At 39.1% G+C, this 21,031-nt stretch overlaps 1 protein-coding gene and 1 pseudogene across 2 annotated transcripts; both read right to left on the reverse strand.

The window, feature by feature from the left end:
• Positions 1–431: 431 nt before the first annotated feature.
• Positions 432–2,701, reverse strand: LOC114263482 (rust resistance kinase Lr10). Its single transcript, XM_082882134.1, has 3 exons — positions 2,647–2,701; positions 1,758–1,784; positions 432–1,676 (listed from the first exon to the last, which is right to left on the reverse strand). The coding sequence occupies exons 1-3, from the start codon at positions 2,648–2,650 to the stop codon at positions 574–576; spliced, it is 1,134 nt and encodes a 377-aa protein (XP_082738260.1). The 5' UTR covers positions 2,651–2,701; the 3' UTR covers positions 432–573.
• A 16,411-nt stretch (positions 2,702–19,112) lies between these two features.
• Positions 19,113–21,031, reverse strand: LOC145796835 (rust resistance kinase Lr10 pseudogene; annotated as a pseudogene). The gene has a single exon (XR_014337400.1). The product of XR_014337400.1 is annotated as a rust resistance kinase Lr10 pseudogene (transcript).

A 21,031-nucleotide genomic window follows, 5' to 3' on the forward strand; every position in this document is an offset into this window, starting at 1 on the left:
GAAAAGTCACACTTTAGTCCAAAAAATCCTTATAAAAAACTCAACACTTTTCTTTAATTTTTTTACAAGTTTTTTTTCATAAAAAGTTATTTTTTTTAAAAAAAAGTCAAATTGCAAAACAATCCTAAATAAATTTTTCCACAAATCCATAAAATGTACTATGTCAAGACCAAATCAACTTGAGAGTAGACAATGAGCCCAAATCCAACGCCGCCTTCGTAAAAGAAAACCACTGAACTATAAACTTTCTTTGCTGAATAGTTAGAATTTTTGTTGATATATTCCATAGCATATTGTCATATTCGGCCTTAAATGTTATTCAAACTACCATTACTAAGATGATGAGTACTTGGTTTGTCAAACTTTTGGGTAAAAAAATACTTTAATAAGAATCTCCTTAGGATATAGAGCACACAATTACAAGAGGACTATTAATACAAAAGCCATATATAAGATGTAGTATTGAAAGGCTATAGTAATACCATTCATAAACAATTAATTCTACACTCATTGATAAGAATAATGAGATTAATCCTATTACATAGTCAAAAAAAATATTGCTAATTCATTATTTCATTCAGATTCAGAAATTATTTCTAACTCACTATTAAAAGTTCTTCCACCTATTGTTCCCCTTGTTGACATTGGATTTGTGGAAGCAAATGGACTGTGGGGAACTGTTAGAGTGTCTCCATCTCCTTCCAACATCTGCACCACAACTTTCATCGATGGTCGGTCCACTGGGTACCATTGTATGCACCAAAGTCCCACAATTGTTATTTTCCTTATAATTTTCGCATCTCCGTCTTCCTCAATTTGTATTCCTAGATCTTCTCCTTGATCCAAACGTTTATATATCCATTCCGGAAAGTAACACTCGTTGTTTTCTGTTACCATATTTTGCCTCCCTCCAACCATATCTAGCAACAACATCCCAAAACTATAAACATCTGATTTGTATGACACGTTCCCAAAGTTCCTGGAGAACACTTCGGGTGCAATGTAACCCACAGTCCCTCTAGCAGTAGTCATGGAAACAGCACTTTGTTCCTTTGAACACAATTTTGCTAGACCAAAATCAGAGATCTTCGGGATAAACTTATTATCTAACAAAACATTGTGAGGCTTAATATCAAAGTGCAGGATTCGTTGATCACACCCTAGGTGAAGATATTCAATTCCTTTAGCAATGCCAAGAGCAATGTCATGCAACTTCTCCCAACCAAGTGAATTCTTCTCTTTATTAGTGGATATAAACTTTTCAAGTGAATTGTTTGGCAAGAACTCATAAAGAAGAGCTCTTCTGAATCCGTCAGCACAATATCCCACCAAGCGAACCACATTGATATGGTGGATTCTCCCCATTGTTTGCACTTCATTGATAAACTCATCACCATTTCCTTTCACGTTGTTGAGGATCTTGACTGCAATGTGAACATCATTGGAAAGTGTGCCTTTGTACACTATTCCGTAACCTCCTTGGCCTACTTTGTCCTGAAATTGATTTGTTATTTTCTTGATATCTGCATAGGAATATCTTGCAGGCTTGAGAGCTTTGTAATCCTCTAAAAATTTGTCAATCTTTACTTGATCCTCTTTTTTCATTTTGTTTGATCTATAGACAAGATATATTGTAATGACGACCATAACAAAAAGAGTCAGGCCTAGGACTCCACCTACAATCATGATAGACAATGTTAGTAAATTTCTACCTCCTCATTGACAATTCAAATTAAAAAGAGGAAGTATCAATTCACCTGCAATCTCTAGTTTCCTCAATACACCTGCAAAAGTTTAAAAACTTCTTAAACTATCACCTTTAAAATACATATACACACAAATATATATATATATATATAATTAAAAATTTTACCATATAGATTCATAATATATGTATTTTTCAGTGCTAAGGAAAAGAAACTGACATGATAGAATCAGATATCCAAATAGGGTTAAACCTCCTCAGAAAACAAACAAACAAATAAATAAATAAAAACCATTAAATCAGTAAATAACAAAGGCCTAATCAGGTTCTCAACACATCCTCCATTAGGTTTACTACCTCTAACAAAAAGCACACAACCTAATCTATATAGCAAGACTTATCATCGTCGCACAATCAACAAGGCTAAGTAATCCTAATAGATCAAAACAAATAAAACAAGGGCATTGAAGCTAAAATGATCTTGTAGCCCAAAGACGTTGGATTGAATTTTTTTATTTGGGTATACTATTGAGTCGTAAATAGGTAAACAAAATCTAAGCCGTTAAGGAAAGAAAAATGCGGCGGACCCCCAGTCCCCCCGGACCCCCAATGACCCTCAGCCCACGTGGCTGTGGGTGATTGAAAAAAAAATAAAAAATTTATGGACCAATGAAAAAAAACTGGGGGTGCTGGGGGTGCCCCACCGGGGGTCCCTAGCACCGTTGTTAAGGAAAATACCGATGTTGCACACAACTGAAACTTAGATTGGATGTCCAGATCAATTGTCTGAATTGGAGAGAAGAAGTTCGGCCCAAATTTCAATTCAAAATTGTGGCAGGAGATGACATCATTGTAAAGTGAACGCAATAATTACATATGAAACAAGATGGTAATCGTAACTTGAAGTAAAAGGGTAGAAACTGGCCAGAGTAGAAGCGTACCCATAGATGGTTGTTTGGGCTTGTCTAAGCATTCAGTTGTTCCATTTAATAAAACTTCACTTTCCTTTGTTGTGATTTGGCACATTGTGAAGTTTTCTTATGGTGATTTACATATTTTACCTATACAATTTGATTCAAATTTCATTTTGATTCATATTATTTTAATTTGAACAATTGGTCCATATACTTTTTAAGTATAATTTCAATGGGTCATTCAACTAAACATAAAATGTAAGGAACAAATTGTTTACTTCGAAACAGTAGCAATCAAAATAATGAATTCAACTGTAATTTGAATAATTATCACAGGAGATGAGTGTAATTTTTCTAATCAAATATTTAGTTAATAGTCACCATACTCTTGTTACATTGGTAAATGTGTGACCTGTTTAATGTGTGGCAACTCCTCACTCTGTTTTATTGGTTGGTTGACTCTAATCTTTTTTTATGATTATTGTGTTGGGTGGAGACAACAAATTAAATCGTGTTAAACCTCGGGGTGATAAGTTTATCATTTTTTAGTTAGTAGTATTTTCGATGTTTATGAGTATTGGGGTGAATACTTTGAAGTAGTTCATTGTTGAGTTTTGAAGTTGGAGAGGACACGGTCCAAACGGATTGTTGGTAAATTCCTAACAAATCTCATACCACTGTGCTACTGCCGGTTGAATAAGCTATCAGACGGGATTTTTTATAAGCAATTCTATTGTTTTAGAAAGAAAAAAAAAAAAAAAAATCAGAATTTTTTCCGAAACTTTGTAATTAATGTTCCAGAATTTATGTTGTTGTCCAAACAGACACCACTGATCTACAAATCTAGATAATTTTCTTGACACTCTTTTTTGCTCAAAGGGTTTCTCATTTTCAATTGTTGTGCCTTGAGTTCTACTGTTCTGCTATTCATATGAGCTTTATTTGATTCAGGCTGCCAATGTCACCAATGAAATCATCATATTTTAACCGCTCTGTTTGTATCTTCTTCCTCCTTGGCCAGTCAATTCCTCAATTTGGTAATTTCCACTTGGATTTTGGGTTCTTGGCTTTGTGTTATGATTCTTCTGATTGGATTTTGATTTTTTTATTTTTGCAATCATGGTTGTCAGAAAGTCAATGGATGAATGGTTGACGAAAACTGTGCCGGCAGCAGCTAGTGGCAATGGTAGTGTGCAAGAAGAGAGGCGGAGTTGATAATTTGAATTGTGGAGATGTATTTTCTGAATACCAACACGTGGCAAGGTGATGCCGACGTGTCAGCCGAGGTGCCACGTGTCCTGGTCGTGACGCCGAGATTGCCTCCGAAGATATCGGAATCCGAGATAAGCGGATAATGGATAAGGGGCAAGAATCCCAGAGTAAAGAGAAGACTTTGCTAAAGATAAGGATAAAGCTCTTAGGGAGTTTATCTTTATCTCTTGAAAAATCCAAAGTAAGCACTGAATGGGAGTCCATAGAAGTTATGCTTCTAGTGGGACTAGGATTGAGTTAGCTATAAAAGAGAGGCACCCCCGTGGGTCTAAGGTACGCAGTTTTATACTTTGAGTAGTGAGTTTAGCACTTGATTATCTTTGAGAGATATACTGACCTGATCGTCGGAGTGCCTCCGGGTGGAAGAGCCACCGCCGGAGCCTTTTTTTTCTGTTACAGGTTTGTTGAAGCCATCTATTTTGCCAGTGCTCTCTAGCTGATTACTAGGCGGGCAGTGTGGTCAGAAAATTACCCACACATTTGGCGCCGTCTGTGGGAATCTTAGAAGAATAGATGGCCAGTAACGGACAGAAGGAAAACATTGGGGGCGACACTCCTGATGGGAGTGGCAGGCCAATTGACCTTGATGTTGAAGGAGACAACCACAATGCAGAAACTCATGACCAGGGCCACATCGAGAAAGACGTCGGCCAGGAGGACAACACTTTGAAGAAGACAGACCAAGGCAAGTACTATAACGAAGATAACCTTCAGGTATGGAGGGATAGGTGCCTACGGAGGGATGAGGAAGTAAAAGACTTGGCGAACAAATTGGCAGATCTACAGTCAGTGGTCAACTTCATTATGCAGAACAATGTTATGCAGCCACCATACCCGCTGCAAGATACGCCGATGCCAGCAATTAATACCCAGAAGGGAGGAAGGAAAACAATCCCCGAAGCCCCTCAGCACACCAGGAGCGGAAGGCACTCTCACTGACCTTCCAGGGAAGTCGGACGAGAGGAGCCGAGGCAAGAAGAGTCCCGAATGACACATCACATGAAGGATCCGAGGCCCAAAGAACATCGGCATGTTCAAGGGCAAGCACTCTGCTTTGACACAACCCATGGGGAAAGATCGAAACAGACCCACCACGAAGCCGAAAGTAGTGTGCCAAAAAGATTGAAGTCCAGAGATAGCCGAGCTCCAGGTAGGAGTAAAGAAGACTTGAGGGATTACCTCAAAAGGAAGCAACAAAATATTGAAGCCGAGGTAGCTTCCCCAGTTAAGCCGAGGACACCATTCTCGGTGGAACTGGACAAATTTGAAGCGCCAAAGAGATTCAGTATGCCGAGGTTCCAAATTTATGATGGTAAGTCAGATCCCAACTTTCATGTTAGACTATACCTGAATTCAATGGCATTATATAGTGGGAACGAGCCGTTGCTCTGCAAAGTATTCCCCTCATCCTTTAGGGAAATTGCATCCGATTGGTTCCATAAACTACCGAAGGGAAGTATAAAGACGTGGGAAGGCCTGGCCGAGATGTTTGTGGCCAGGTTTGTGACGAACAAACTACAGCCCTTGAGGGTCGACGCCCTGATGGCTTTAAGAATCACCAAGGAAGAAGACCTTAGGGCCTACGCGAAGAGATACTACGAGGTGTTCAATCGAATACCTGAATGCAACCAAGAAGTGGCGGTCGTGTCTTTCAAGAACGGCCTGAATGATGACTGCCCACTACGGAAGTCTTTGGCAAAAACATTGCCAAAAAGCATGGAAGAACTCATGGCGAGAATCGAGAAGTACGCCAGAGCCGAGGAAGATACGTCAGGAAACAAAGAGATGAAGCAGGAGAAGGGAAAAGGCTCGCCGAAGCGAGGCCGAGGTAACAACGGGCCGACCAAACAAGAAACAGAATTGAAGGGTAAACAGGCAGTGACGACGGTGTTCCGAATCCCTATCCATAAAGTCCTGGATCAAATACGGAACCAACCCTATTTCAGGACACCGGCAAGAGCACCAGGGGAATTTATGGGAAGAAACGTTGGTAGGCGTTGTGCTTCCCACAATGAAGAAGGACATCCAACTCAGGGTTGCAGAGCCTTAAAAGCACACTTAGAAGACCTGGTAAGACAAGGCCACCTGAGGGACCTGGTCGATGAAGCCAGGACAAGGGAAGAACATGCAAGATTGCCTCAAGCACCAGCAACACCGCCACCCCCAGCACAGCAACCACAGGCAGGAGGACCACGGGTGGTTAATGTAATCTACTCAAAAGTGAACGAAAGCGACATACGGGGAGAAACGCAAAGAGTAAAACACTTGCAGCACATGAACCAGGTCGGACACAAAAGACCTCGGCCTGAAGAGTACCGAGGACCGATGATAGCCTTCACTGAAGCTGACCTAGAGATGGTCCAGCATCCGCACAACGATGCCTTGGTAGTATCCCTCCAGGTTGGGAAGTACCAAGTGAAGCGCATCCTGATTGATCAAGGCAGCTCTTGCGACATCATGTATGTCAGATGTTACAAGGAGCTGGGCCTTCATCCTGACGACCTGGAACAATCCAGCAACCCTATGGTCGGCTTCAATGGAACGCCGACGTGGCCACTGGGCGCAGCAAGCGTGGAAGTACAAGCTGGTACTAAGAAGATCAAGACATAATTTATGGTGATTGACACACCCTCGCCATATAACATCATCTTGGGAAGGCCATGGTTGCATGCAATGGGGGCAGTTCCCTCAACGTTGCATTAACTACTGCGGTTCCCAACAGAGCATGGGATTGAAGAAATCAGAGGAGATCAACTCCAGGCAAAAAATTGCTCCATGGCAGCAATGAAGTCTAACTGCTGCGTACGAGAGCCAAAGAACGCAGAAATTGAAGATGAGGACGTGGAAGCCCTAGAAGACGTCGGCAAAGAACCAGCCGAGAAGAGCGAAGAGGCGCTAAAGAAAATCCTCGTCCAGGATGGGGATGAAGAACGCTTCTTTCTTCTCGGTTCAGGCTTAGCCGAAGAAAAGGAGAAAGAGTTGGAAACTTTTCTAAGAGCCAACATTGAGGTGTTCGCCTGGACACCTTACGAAATGCCTGGCATTGACCCCGAGGTCACTTGCCACAGACTGAATGTCGACAGGTCGGCAAAACCTGTGATTCAACGAGCCAGAAGACCGACGTTGATGCACGTCGAAGCAGTAGAAGAAGAAGTAGACAGACTTCTGGAGGCCAGGGCCATCCGAGAAGTTCACTACCCGACATGGCTGTCCAACACAGTAGTAGTGAAGAAGAAGAAGAAGAACGGCAAATGGAGGGTCTGTGTAGACTTTACCAGCCTCAACAAAGCCTGACCCAAAGACAGCTTTCCTCTGCCCAAGATTGACTAGCTAGTAGATGCTACTTCAGGACATGAAAGAATGAGTTTTCTGGATACATACAGGGGGTACCACCAGATTGCCATGTACCCTCCAGACGAGGAGAAAACCGAGTTCATCACCCCTAAAGGCCTGTACTGTTACAAGGTAATGCCTTTTGGGTTGAAAAACGCAGGAGCAACTTACCAAAGGTTAGTAACAAAGATGTTCAAGCACCTGATTGGCAAAACGGTAGAAGTCTACATCGATGACATGGTCGTGAAGACCAAGGAATCTAAGGGTCATCTTGCCGACCTAAAAGAGGTCTTTGATATACTCAAAACATACCGGCTCCAACTCAACGCATCAAAGTGCGCGTTTGGAGTTGGATCGGGTAAGTTTTTAGGGTATCTGGTAACAAGAAAAGGCATTGAGGCCAGCCCAGACCAAATCAAGGCCATCCTAGAGCTGAAGAGCCCGACGTCGGCAAAACAGGTTCAGATGCTTACTGGAAGGGCCGCAGCCCTAAACAGATTCATCAGCAGAAGCTCAGATAAGTGCAGACCCTTCTTCAACCTGGTGAAAAAAGCCACAGACTTTCTGTGGACAGAAGAATGCGAAGCCGCTTTGACCGACCTGAAGAAGTACTTGACCACAACTCCGGTTCTTTCCAATCCAAAACCAGGGGAAGAACTGTTTTCGTACTTGGCAGTTTCAGAACACGCAGTCAGTGCAGTACTAATCCGAGAAGAAAAAGGGGAGCAAAAGGCTGTTTACTATGTAAGCAAAACCTTGGCCAACGCAGAAACAAGGTATCTACTACTGGAGAAATTAATGCTAGCCTTAGTAATGGCTTCAAAGAAGTTGAACCATTACTTTCAGGCGCACAAGATTGTGGTCCTAACAGAGCATCCACTGAAGTCCTTGTTGCAACTAGGAGACTTAACAGGAAGGATAGCAAGATGGGCAGTAGCCCTGGGCTAGTATGACCTGGAGTTCAGGCCAAGAACAGCAATTAAAGGCCAAGTTTTGGCTGACTTTGTGGCTGAATTCACGCCAGAATCCGTCGAACATCGGGCTCCGTTGAGCCAAGATGAACAACGTTCAAGCAAACAAGGAGAAGCCTAGCCTAAGGCAAAAGAGCAAAGAAAGAAAAAACTCAGACCCTGCAGCATCTACATCGGCGACTCATTCAGACTATTTGTCGATGGAAGTTCAAACCGACAAGGAGCGGGAGCAGGAGTACTGCTGATATCACCAGATGGAAAAATAATAGAACAGTCCATCCGTTTGGGGTTCAAGGCCTCAAACAATGAAGCGGAATACGAAGCATTAATTGCAGGGCTAAAACTGGCAGCAGCAGCAGAAGTAGATGAGGTAATAGTTTTTTTGTGATTCACAACTTATTGTTAACCAGTCAACAGGAGAATTTGCAGCCAGAGACGAAAGGATGTCGGCATATGCAAAAGAGGTCATCAGATTGGCAGCCCTATTTCAGAATTGCCGACTACTCCAAGTTAGCCGAGATGACAACACCTACGCCGACGCTTTGGCTAACCTGGCAAGTTCAATGCAGACTGAAAAAACAAGAACAATTATGATCGACTATATGTCGGGCCCGAGCATAGAACCAGAGAGCACAGAGCAGGAAGCAATGTGTGTGGACATGGGGCCAAGCTGTATGGATGCAATTGTTGCATTCCTAAAAGAAGGAAAGCTGCCGGAAGATCGTAAGGAGGCACACAAAGTTAGATTGAAATCAGCAAGATTCTGTCTGACAGCAGATGGACACCTCTACAGATGGTCCTTCACTGGACCCCTTTTAAGGTGCGTGCACCCTTTGCAGGTTGAAGATTTCCTATATGAAATTCATGAAGGAATTTGTGGAAGCCATGCTGGGGGCAGATCATTAGCCCACAGGGCCATTACCCAGGGGTATTGGTGGCCCTACATGCAAAAGGATGCTGAAGCCTACGTGAAGGAGTGTGAACAATGCCAAAAGTTTGCACCTTTGATATATCAGCCAGCTGCTGACCTAAACCCAGTGTCCAGCCCTTGGCCGTTTGCCCAATGGGGCATGGATCTTGTTGGGCAACTTCCCCAGGCAACTGGGCAGAGAAAATACTTGCTGGTGGCAACAGATTACTTTACGAAGTGGATAGAGGCAGAACCTCTTGCCAAAATTCGAGATGTGGACGTCAAGAACTTTATATGGAGAAACATCATCACCAGATTTGGCATTCCAAGAGCAATAGTTGCCGACAACGGAACACAGTTTGACAGCAAACTCATCAAGAACTTTTTGCGAAATTCAAGATCAAGAATTACTTTTCAACACCAAGTTTTCCCCAAAGTAATGGGCAAGCAGAAGCATCCAACAAAGTAATTTTGGATGGAATAAAGAAGAGGCTGCAGGCAGCAAAAGGGAAGTGGGTAGACGAATTGCCCAACGTGCTTTGGGCATATCGGACTACGCCGAGAAGATCAACAAGGGAAACCCCCTTTGCCATGGCTTATGGCACAGAAGCAGTCATCCCTCTGGAGATCGGCATCCCAGGGATCAGAACCGACGGAGTAGAGAATGGCACAAATGATATATTTCTAGCCTGAGATCTGGATCTCTTAGAAGAACGAAGGGAGAAAACTGCAATTCAGCTCGCAGCATACCAGGAACAGCTTGCAAGAGCTTACAACAAGAAGGTCAATCCAAGAGATTTTCAAATCGACGACCTAGTCCTGAGAAAAGTCGTCGGCAACAAGAAGGATCCCAGAGAGGGCAAGCTTGGCCCAAACTGGGAAGAACCCTACAGAATTACTTCGGTTTTAGGCAATGGAGCTTATCGGCTTGAAGATAACGAGGGCAAAGCACTTCCAAGACCTTGGAACACTTGTAATTTGAAATTCTTCTATCATTAGATGTACATTATTTTTTGCCGAAGTCATCAATAAAATCTTTCCCTTTTCTTTAAACACATATGATTGATAAAGTTACATATTGGTGTTTTTGGAGACATGAATAATGAGAACCCAAGTAGAACTCAGGTTCACATTGGGGGCAGAGAGAAGACAGAGACACTTAATTCACTTGTTGAAATTTGTAGCAATTTACAAGTTGAAGTTAAGCTGAGATGGTTCCTTATCTTCACTTGTTGAAATTTGTAGCAATTTACAAGTTGAAGTTAAGCCGAGATGGTTCCTTATCTTCACTTGTTGAAATTTGTAGCAATTTACAAGTTGAAGTTAAGCCGAGATGGTTCCTTATCTTCACTTGTTGAAATTTGTAACAATTTACAAGTTGAAGTTAAGTTGAGATGGTTCCTTATCTTCACTTGTTGAAATTTGTAGCAATTTACAAGTTGAAGTTAAGATTACTATTTCTCTTCACTTGTTTAAATTCACGGCAATTCACGAATTGAAGCAAAACCAAGGTTATTGCTTAGACACTTGTAGCAATCTACAGGTTGGTTAAACCAAAGAAAATGCTTAACACTTGTTCAAATTTGTAGCAATTTACAAGATAACGCTAAGCCGACATATGATCATCAGTTGAAATTTGCAGCAATTTACAGGTTAAGGAAAAAGCTAAGTATATTGTTTAAACACTTGTTGAAATTTGTAGCAATTTACAAGTAGATCATTGTTTAGCACTTGTTATAAATGTTTGCAAATATAGCATTGAATAGTACATACTTGTTGAAATTCATAAAAAGTTTGCAAGTTAGTATCTTGCCGAAGTAAAGCTTGTAGTTACTATACCCGAGGTCTTTAACCCCGAGAAGATTGCACAAAGAAGGCAAAGTATGAAAGGCATGCCAAATATTCTAAGTATAGAATCATGCAGAAGCAATCAAGAGAAAATATAGACTAAAGCATTCAGAGAAAAACAGTTGCAGTTGTGTACAAAGAAGGCACTACGACCTAACCAAAAGCAAATTGCTCGGCAGTGACAGAGATAGGCACATCGGCCACAAAAGGAAGCTTACATTGTCCAGAAAACAGAAAAGTAAAAATGTTCAAACAAAGAAAGACATTGGAGTCAGGCTCCTTCAGCATCAACAGCTGGATGGGCTGTAACCTCGGAGGATTCTGGTGGAACCACCTCGGCAATCTTTTCTGCCGCCAACTCGGCGTCAATTTCGGCAAGCGTTTGATCAAGACTTCTATTGACCGGAGGAACATCAGATGATGCTTGCTCAGGAGTGGTCTCCTTGATAACCTCTTCATCCTCCTCATAAGTCAAGTCTAGGACTTGATCATCCTGAGGAGGGGACTTGATCTCACTAGCATCTTTGGGCTTCCTTACCAAAGCCTCCTCATCATCCTTATCCTCATCCTCAGATTCAGACTCAGATTCATCTTCAGCTTGGCTTGGAGGTGGAGGTGGAGGAAATGGAAGAGGAATAGCGTCGGCTTGGCGCAGTGGTGAATTCTCAGGAAGATTAAGTTTTTTTGCAAGGGCCATCCAACCAAGGGAGAAGCCCCTGTTGCACGCCTGCCTAACCTGTAGTTTGTATTCCTCTGTAACGTCGGCCATTCCTTGGGCATAGGCCTTTTCGTCGACCGCTTTGATTTCGGCGTCTTTAGTAGATAAGGCCTCTTGAAGTTCCTTTTCGGCTTGGGCCTTTTTGTCCTCGACCTCTCTCTTCTCAGCCTCGGCGACCTTCTTAATAGCCTCGGCAGATTCGGCCTTTTCTTCGACTAGGGTTTGGGCTTTGGTGGCAGCCTTAGCCTGGTCTTCAAGCTTCTTCATCTTTATCAGAAAAGTTTTGTTTTCCTTTTTTAGGGCAGAAACCTCCCGCCACATATCGGCCAACTTCTCCCTTGTTTCAAAAGCTTGCATGGAGAGAGAATGGGCATGTTGAATGGTCTGAAAGAACCCAAAGGAAAAGTTATTACACAAACTTTACAAGTATAGAAAAAGAGGCAGAAAGACAAGTTGCCAAATGGGGGAACTTACTTGTACAGAACATTGGAGCATGAGGGCGTAGTTCTCGTACTCGCTCATCTTGGCATTCCGCTCAAGATCGCCAGGAAGGAGAACAACAGTACTGAGTGCCACGGCGACATTGATGTCATCGGCACTATCACAGGCTAGAACAAGCTTATCTTCCAGGGTGATTTCAGGCACCCAGGGGACTCTTGGTATTTTGGAACCCGAGGTCGTCGCAGACGATGACCTCGGCTTCTTTGATTGAGTGAACTCTGATGGCTGTGTCTCAGCAGACCTTTTTGTGGGAACCGAAGCGGTCTTCCCACTCTCAGCAAGTTTGGATATAGGTAAAGTGTCCTCAGATTCAACCTGAGTCACTTTAGCCTTTGGCTGGGATTTCTTGGTTCTCTTCGGCTTTGGTTGGTGCATGGTTTGTGTCGGCTGAGCGTCAACGTCCGTAGGAAGGTCAGCTAGGAGATCTTGGGCAACAGGCTTCGGGCGACCCATCTCAGCAGTTTTGACAAGTCTTCGCCGACGTTTTCTTTCTGGTATTGGGATTAAGTATGGGGCTGAAGTTGATGGTTGATCGGCTGGATCAGAGGTTGACCCTTGATCAGCCCGAGATGTTGATGCGGTTTGTAGAGTAGTAGCAGAGGGAGGAGATAAGCTCTTCTTCTTTCTTTTCGGGACGTCGGGCAGTGTAGACTTGTACGTCGGAATAAAATTCAGTACTAGTGGAGCCTTGCGCTTTTGGATTGGCAGATCTAAGAGCCTCTTTAAGTTTTTACTGGGAACGTAGGATTGGCGAAAGTCTTTTGGTGGCTTACGAACGTCTGCAAGAAGAAACAGACATTAGAAACAGATAAAATATTGAAGACTTGAACAAAAACAACTAAAGTATTGACGCTGGGCTCTTACCCTTGCCCTCTTTAACTGATCGGGGAAGAGGGTAGAGATGGGTGTCCTCGTCTGCACCAAACTCCCAATTTCCCGAAGCAATAACATAATCATCTCCAGCCCCCTTGTTGGAGTCTGGAAGGTCGGCTACGATTTTGAATTTAGTGGACCTCAGCTTGAGGTAATAGACGTAGCCTTTTTCTTTCAGATTAAGGGGGCACATGGTATAACAGTACTGGATGTCGGCAAGGGTGATCCTAGCGTTCTCCTGCCTAGCTAAAACTATGATGCCATTGATCACTCGATAAGAGTTTATGGCCAGTTGCATAGGGTTCAACTTGTAAAAGTGAAAAATTTCGCGAAAGAGAATGTTAAGTGGGAGCCGGAGTCCGCACTCAGTAAAAGCTACTATGGGAAAGGGCATTGAATCATCTGTGGGCATGATGGAGTCGTTATCTTCAGCCAGCCTCAGATGGACATCTGCAGGAATAGAGAACTCTTGCCTAAAGTACTCAAGTTTGGTCGGGGTGTCTACCCTGTGCCTCCACATACCCATAACGTCGGCCTAAAGTCAGAGGGCTTGGTTTCATAAAGAAGATGCTTTTAAGGGGTTATCGGGACCTCGGCGAAACCCTAGGTATATGCTGGTAAGGATTGTTTCAGTTTTTTCCTAAGAATTGATAGGTTCTATAGAAAAATCCCAAACCTAAATCTATGAAGGCAAAGATTGAAAGCAAAAATTGAAGGTAGAGATCTGGCAAAGGCACAAAAAACAGAAAACAAAGGCGAAGTTTCAGAAACAAGAACAGGGATGGGCTATCAAGAACATGAAGAATACAAGAACTACAGGGCCAAGAACAGTGGCAAAAATGCAAGAAGTGGTGAACAATAAATATGATTCACGGAATTAACAGTTTAAACAAAACAATAATGGCAGTAAGAAGATAGAAGAACATCAGTAAAAATGAATACACAAGGAATAGTGGCTTACCAGAGAAATTGAAGTCGGAATGGGGTTCGTCGAAGACAGACGACGGTTACAGTAGTGACAAAGTAGCGAGAGCCTCACCAGAGAGACGAATGAAGTTGCAGAGCTTGGATCTTGAAACAATGGCGGATTCAAGAGAAAAAGTTTTAGAGAGAGAAAAAAGCAAAAGAACTTAAGCGCAAAGTGAAAAGACGAAAGCAAAGATAGTGTCTTTGTTGAAAACGTGAAACGGCGGCAAAATAAGGCATTTATTGCGCCTGGAAAACCGCATGCGTCAGACGGCGTAGACAGATTAAGACGGCTTACAAGCGCGTCACAGGCACGGGCCAATAAAGATGAAACGTGTGCAGGAAACGGTTGAGAAGTGATACGTGACAGCTCATGCGTGTGGGAAAGTTCATTTGAGTTCTTGTTCTTGAAAACAAGACATATCGGCTTGACATGAATGATCTCGGCCGAAGAGTTCTTACGCCGAGGTATTAGAAGACAATACAGATATAGGTTCCGTCACCTCAGAATGCCGAGGTAATAGAACCTAGGGGGCAGTTGTGGGGATATATTTTCTAAATACCAACACGTAGCAAGGTGACGTCGACGTGTCAACCGAGGTGCCACGTGTCCTGGTCGTGACGCCGAGGTTATCTCGGCTAGGCCGAGGTTGCCTCCGAAGATATCGGAATCCGAGATAAGCAGATAATGGATAAGGGAAAAGAATCCCAGAGTAAAGAAAAGACTTTGCTAAAGATAAGGATAAAGCTCTTAGGGAGTTTATCTTTATCTCTTGAGAAATCCAAAGTAAGCACTGAATGGGAGTCCATAGAAGTTATGCTTCTAGTGGGACTAGGATTGAGTTGGCTATAAAAGAGAGGCACCCCCGTGGGTCTAAGGTACGCAGTTTTATACTTTGAGTAGTGAGTTTAGCACTTGATTATCTTTGAGAGATATACTGACTTGATCGTTGGAGTGCCTCCGGGTGGAAGAGCCACCGCCGGAGCCTTTTCTTTCTGTTACAGGTTTGCTGAAGCCATCTATTCTGCCAGTGCTCTCTAGCTGATTACTAGGCGGGCAATGTGGTCAGAAAATTACCCACACATGAACTATGATTAAATTGATTCAAATTGATAATTTTGAAGATTAAAATGATAAAATTTAAAATTTGAGGGGCTAAAATGACAAGAAATTCATACTTTATAGACCAAAATTGTCTTTTATTCATATTTCTGTTAACTAACATTAAACCTAGGATCAAATTGACTCAAATTGACAACTTTAAGGATCAAAATCACAAAATTGAAATTTAAGGGATTAAAATGAAAAACACATATTCTAGGGACTAAAGATGTCCTTTATCATATCATTAAAAAGCATAAATTTTAATTATAGTCTTTAACGTTTAACATTTTTTTTTTGTTTCACTTCTTAAAATTTTAATTTTGTCAATTAGGTCGTTTAAGTATTAAATTCAAATTAATTTAGTCTTACAAATAATATAAAAATAAAATATATGCCCAAAGGTTATATAAAATTATTATATGGCCACATTTTAATTTAGGGAGATTGATCAATAAGTCTCATATTTTGAACGTGCAATTCATATAGTCTAATATTTTGGACTTGTAATCCATGTAGTCCTATATTTTTTCTTGTGATCCATGTAGTCTTTTTGGATGTGTAATGACTCATTTGCTCGCCACATTGGAGTGTCACATTTGAAAAAAGTACATTCAAGAGTTTTTTAGTATTACATTATACCCGCCATGTTAGAGTGTCACATTTGTAAAAAGTATATTAAAGAGTTTTTAATTTTTTTATAGTGTCATATCATACCTGCCACATTTGGCAAAAGTACACTAAAGTTTTTTAAGTTTTTTAGAGTGTCACGTCATACCCGCCACGTTGTCATGTTTGGAAAAAAATACACTAAGGAGTTTTTAATTGTTTTTAGAGTGTCACATCATACCCGCTATGTTGTCACATTTGAGAAAAGTATACTAAGCAGTTTTTAATTTTTTTAGAATGTTACATCATACCCGTCACAATGTCACATTTGAAAAAAGTACACTAAGAAATTTTTATTTTTTTTAGAGTAAAAGTTTTGGAGTGTCACATCATACCCGTCACGTTGTCACATTTAGAAAAAATACACTAAGAAGTTTTAAATTTTTTTGGAGTGCCACATCATTGAAATGTCACATCGTTGGAGTGCCACATTAATACCTGTCAAATTGAAGTATCACATCATACTTATCACATTAATAAAAGGGTATAATTGTCCACCAAAACACTATCAAAATAAAAAATAGGACCAAACAGAAATAAACTCTCCACTAGTAGGATTTAACAGATCAATAGGAAAAACTTGGGACTAATTGGAGTACTTGTTTGTGAGATGAGATTTATTGATAAATATCCCTTTAATTATTATTAACTTAATTATCTTTTGCACTTGTATTTTAGAATTGATATCAGAGATTAATTTCTTAATTTTGTCATATTAATATATGAGCATTAGATACATTAAAGAAGTTGAATAAAATAATTTAAATAATAGTATTGCACTACAAATAATTATTGAACAAAATACTCCTATCATCGGGTAATTAAAAGAATTTAATGAAAATCTTAAATAAATTCAATTAGAAATTATATATTAAGTTTGACATCTATTATTAGATAAAAGTAATTAGTTAGCTCTTGTAGAAAATAATATAGATAATTATCCTTATCCTTATTCTTGCAAGGAACTCTCCAAGGGAATGTTTTGAATTAATACCACCAAGAAAGAAAAAAAAAATTGATTTAAGTAATTATAATTTGAGGGACTTACGTTTAGGTCATAATAAATAGACTTATTTGTATAATAGATATTATAATAATTAATGATATTTTTCATCAAATACTATTAAAAAAACGTTATTAATTGTTAATTTTCAGTGACGGTTTAAAAATTGTCACAAAAAATATTACTAATTATAAGTTTTAGTGACAGTTTAAAAAAATCGTTGCAAAAATAGTCATTAATTTTCAACTTTCAACGACAGTTTGAAAAATTCATCATAGAAAAATGTTACTAAAGATAAGTCTTAGCGACAATTTATAAAAATTATGACAAAAAAAGTCAGTAATTGTTAATTTTTATCACAAAAAATTATTTTTAGTGACGATTTTACTAGGACTTATTTTCAATAAGATTTGATGAAAATTAAGTCCAACTATTAGGACCTATTAGTAGTTTACCGTTATAATTTAGACGAATTATAAATAATGGTGGTATAAGACAAATATAATGAAATGAAATATAAAATAATATTAGAAATAGTCGAAAAATAAGATAAAATGGATAATTGCGTATTAGAACAGAAATAGAAGACTTATATAAGTAAGGGGGTACTTACGTGTACGTCCGAATAAGTAGATTTATTATCTAATAGGTCTTATGGAAAAAATTTGTCATAAAAAAGTCATGAATTGTAAGTTTTAGCAACAATTATAAAAATCATGACCAAAAAAAAAAATCACTAATTGTCAATTTTTAGCGACATGTAAAAAATTGTTACAAAAAAATTATTTTTAGCGACAATTTATCAAGACTTATTTTCAATAGAACTTAATGAGAATTGAGTCCAACTATTAGGACCTATTGGTAGTTTACCCTACAAGGAGAAGGAGTAATTAGAATTAATTAGCCTGAAAGAAATATACCAATTATAAAACCATACGTGTAGAGGATAATTAAGTTAATAATAAATTAAAATCTGGGTCATAATTTTATTTATCATTTAAGCTTATGTTCGATTTTAATATTATCTTATGGACTAAATTGATTCAAATTTAATACTTTAGAATAATTGACAAAATTGAAACTTTAAGAATTTAAATAAAAATGTATTAAACTTTAAGGACTATAATTGTAATTTATCCTTTTAGCCAAAAATATATAGCACATAAATTTTTTGAAAGTTATCGCACAAAGTTGACCAAATTTGTCATTTGAAACACACCTGACATTTTTATTACTGTCCTTACATTTTTACTAAAATCTCATTTTAATCATTACACTTTTACCAAAATCTCATTTTAGTCCCTCTATTTTTAATTTTCGTTAGCTCTATTAACAGTAGATAGATGAAACTTGATTTAAATTATACGAGTTGACTGTTACGATTGGCTAAAATGAGATTTGGGTGAAAGTAAGATTGACTATTACGATTGACGGCCTAAAGTAAGGATTTCGTAAAAGTGTAAGGGTCTTAAATGTAAATTATCCAAAATATAATTCAACCAATTACTTTTCAAGTCATATGTCAATAGAAACTAAGACAAATAAAATCAAAATAAATCAAAACTCACAAATGAAAGTCAATATCTCATAAGTATTTATAATTTATTAGTATTAAATAATCATTTTACAAACACGGAATATATATAAAAAAAAATCAAAATTTTCTTATTATTAAAACAAGAGGTAATATATAAATAAAATCAGCATTGATAGAGACATTCTCCAATCACCACCCCCATCACCCCATACACACGTGGCAGGTGGTGATTGGAGGAGAAGGAAGAAAAAAAAAAAAAAAACCCCTCCAATCAGAGAGAGAGAGGGGGGGTCAAGGGGGTGAAAAAAAAAGGGGGTCCGGATCTTTATTGTAATAAAATAATAAAAAAATTAAAAATTAATGAGTAAATAAGTCTAATTAATAGGATATATGCAAGTGTTTATTTTTAATAAATATTTCCAATTAAATCAACAAGAAGATCGAGAACAGAAATCAAAAGGAGATTCAAAAGGAAGATGAAGACGATGATGATGATTAAGATGATGAATTTGAAGTGAACAAAGAGACCGGTCGGTGCTCTGATTTCTAAGAATTTTTTCTTTGATCAAATATTTAGTATTCTGTTGAAATATAGGACTTTTTTTTTTTCTTTGATTTTGATTGTTGATGAGGGTTGAAATTGGAGACTTCAAACCCACCATCATCCCCTTCCTCGATGAGCTCGCAATTGAATCATTCTCTAGATTTACTGTAGATTGGCCATTGGTGATATGCATTCTGATACTACGTTGATACGTAAACATAAATCTTTCTGATACAAAGTGCACCATTTGTAAGATGACTATTAATACAAAGGCAATGCACAAGATGTAGTATTGAAAGGCTACAGTAATACATTGATAAACATTTAATTATACACTCAGTGGTGAGAACAATAAGATTAATTCCTATTATATAGTCAACAACTTCTTAGAAAAATATTACTAATTCATTCTCTCATTCAGATTCAGAAATTACTTCTAACTCACTATTAAAAGTGCTCCCACCTATTGTTCCCCTCGTTAGCATTAGATTTGTGGAGGCAAATGGACTGTGGGGGACTGTTAGAGTGTCTACATTTCCTTCCAACATTTGTACCACAACTTTCATCGATGGTCGGTCCACTGGGTACCATTGTATGCACCAAAGTCCCACAATTGTTAGTTTCCTTATAATTTTTGCAACCCCGTCTTCCTCAATTTGTATTCCTAGATCTTCTCCTTGATCCAAACGTTTGTATATCCATTCCGGAAAATAGCACTCACTCGTGTTTTGTGCTACCGTATTTTGCCTCCCTCCAACCATATCCAGCAACAACATTCCAAAACTATAAACATCTGATTTGTATGACACATTCCCAAAGTTCCTGGAGAACACTTCGGGTGCAATGTAACACACAGTCCCTCTAGCAGTAGTCATGGAAACAGCACTTTGTTCCTTTGAACACAATTTTGCTAGACCAAAATCAGAGATCTTCGGGGTAAACTTATTATCTAACAAGACATTGTGAGGCTTAATATCGAAGTGCAGGATTCGTTGATCACACCCTAGGTGAAGATATTCAATTCCTTTAGCTATGCCAAGAGCAATGTCATGCAACTTCTCCCAACCAAGTGAATTCTTCTCTTTATCAGTGGATATAAACTTTTCAAGCGAATTGTTTGGTAAGAACTCATAAAGAAGAGCTCTTCTGAATCCGTCAACACAATATCCCACCAAGCGAACCACGTTGATATGGTGGATTCTACCCATTGTTTGCACTTCATTGATGAACTCATCCCCATTTCCTTTCACATTGTTGAGGATCTTGACCGCAACATGAACATCATTGGAAAGCTTGCCCTTGTACACTATTCCGTAACCTCCTTGGCCAACTTTGTCCTGAAATTGATTTGTTATTTTTTTGATATCTGCATAGGAATATCTTGCAGGCTTGAGAGCTTTGTAATCCTCCAAAAATTTGTCAATCTTTACTTGATCTGCTTTCTTCATTTTGTTTGATCTGTAGACATGATATATTGCAATGACAACTACAAGAAGAAAAGTTGGACCTAGGACTGCCCCTGTAGTCATAGACCATGTTAGTAAATTTCTACCTCCTCGTTGACAATTGAAATTATGAGAGGATAGACCACTTCACCTACAATTTTTAGTTTCGTCAATGCACCTGTAAAAGTTTGAAGATTTCTTAAATTTCATATATATATATATATATAATTAAAAAAATTTACCGTAGATTCATAATAAACTAAGTAAAAGAAACTGACATGATACAATCAAATATCCAAATAGGGTTAAACCTTCTCGTATACTAGTCCAACTATATCAACAATTAACATAGGCTTAAAACAAGTTTGGACCTCAAAACATGCTCCATTGGGTGCACAACTTCTAACAAAAAACAACACAACCTAATCTATATGGCAAGACTTTATCATCCTCGCACAATCAACAAGACTAGGTAATTCAATAGATCAAAACAAAATAAAACAAGGGCATTGAAGCTAAAATGATCTTGTAGCATGAGGGTGTTGGATTAAATTTTTTTATTTGGATATACTATTGAGTTTTAAATAGGTAAACAAAATCTAAACCACTGATTTGTAAAATTACCGACGTTGTGCACATCCGAAACTCGGATTGGATTTCCAGATCCAAACTGGAGAGAACCTCGGCCCGAATTTCAATTCAAAATTGTGGTGGAAGACA

This window comes from Camellia sinensis, chromosome 8 (assembly GCF_055761805.1).
Source record: "Camellia sinensis isolate YWXY chromosome 8, ASM5576180v1, whole genome shotgun sequence".
NCBI classification, from domain to species: Eukaryota; Viridiplantae; Streptophyta; class Magnoliopsida; order Ericales; family Theaceae; genus Camellia; species Camellia sinensis.

Excerpts from the sequence above, each read along its gene's own strand:
- LOC114263482 (XM_082882134.1), bottom strand. Across the intron at positions 1,677-1,757 it reads GAGGAAACTAGAGATTGCAG|GTGGAGTCCTAGGCCTGACT; the intron begins GTGAATTGATAC and ends TCATGATTGTAG.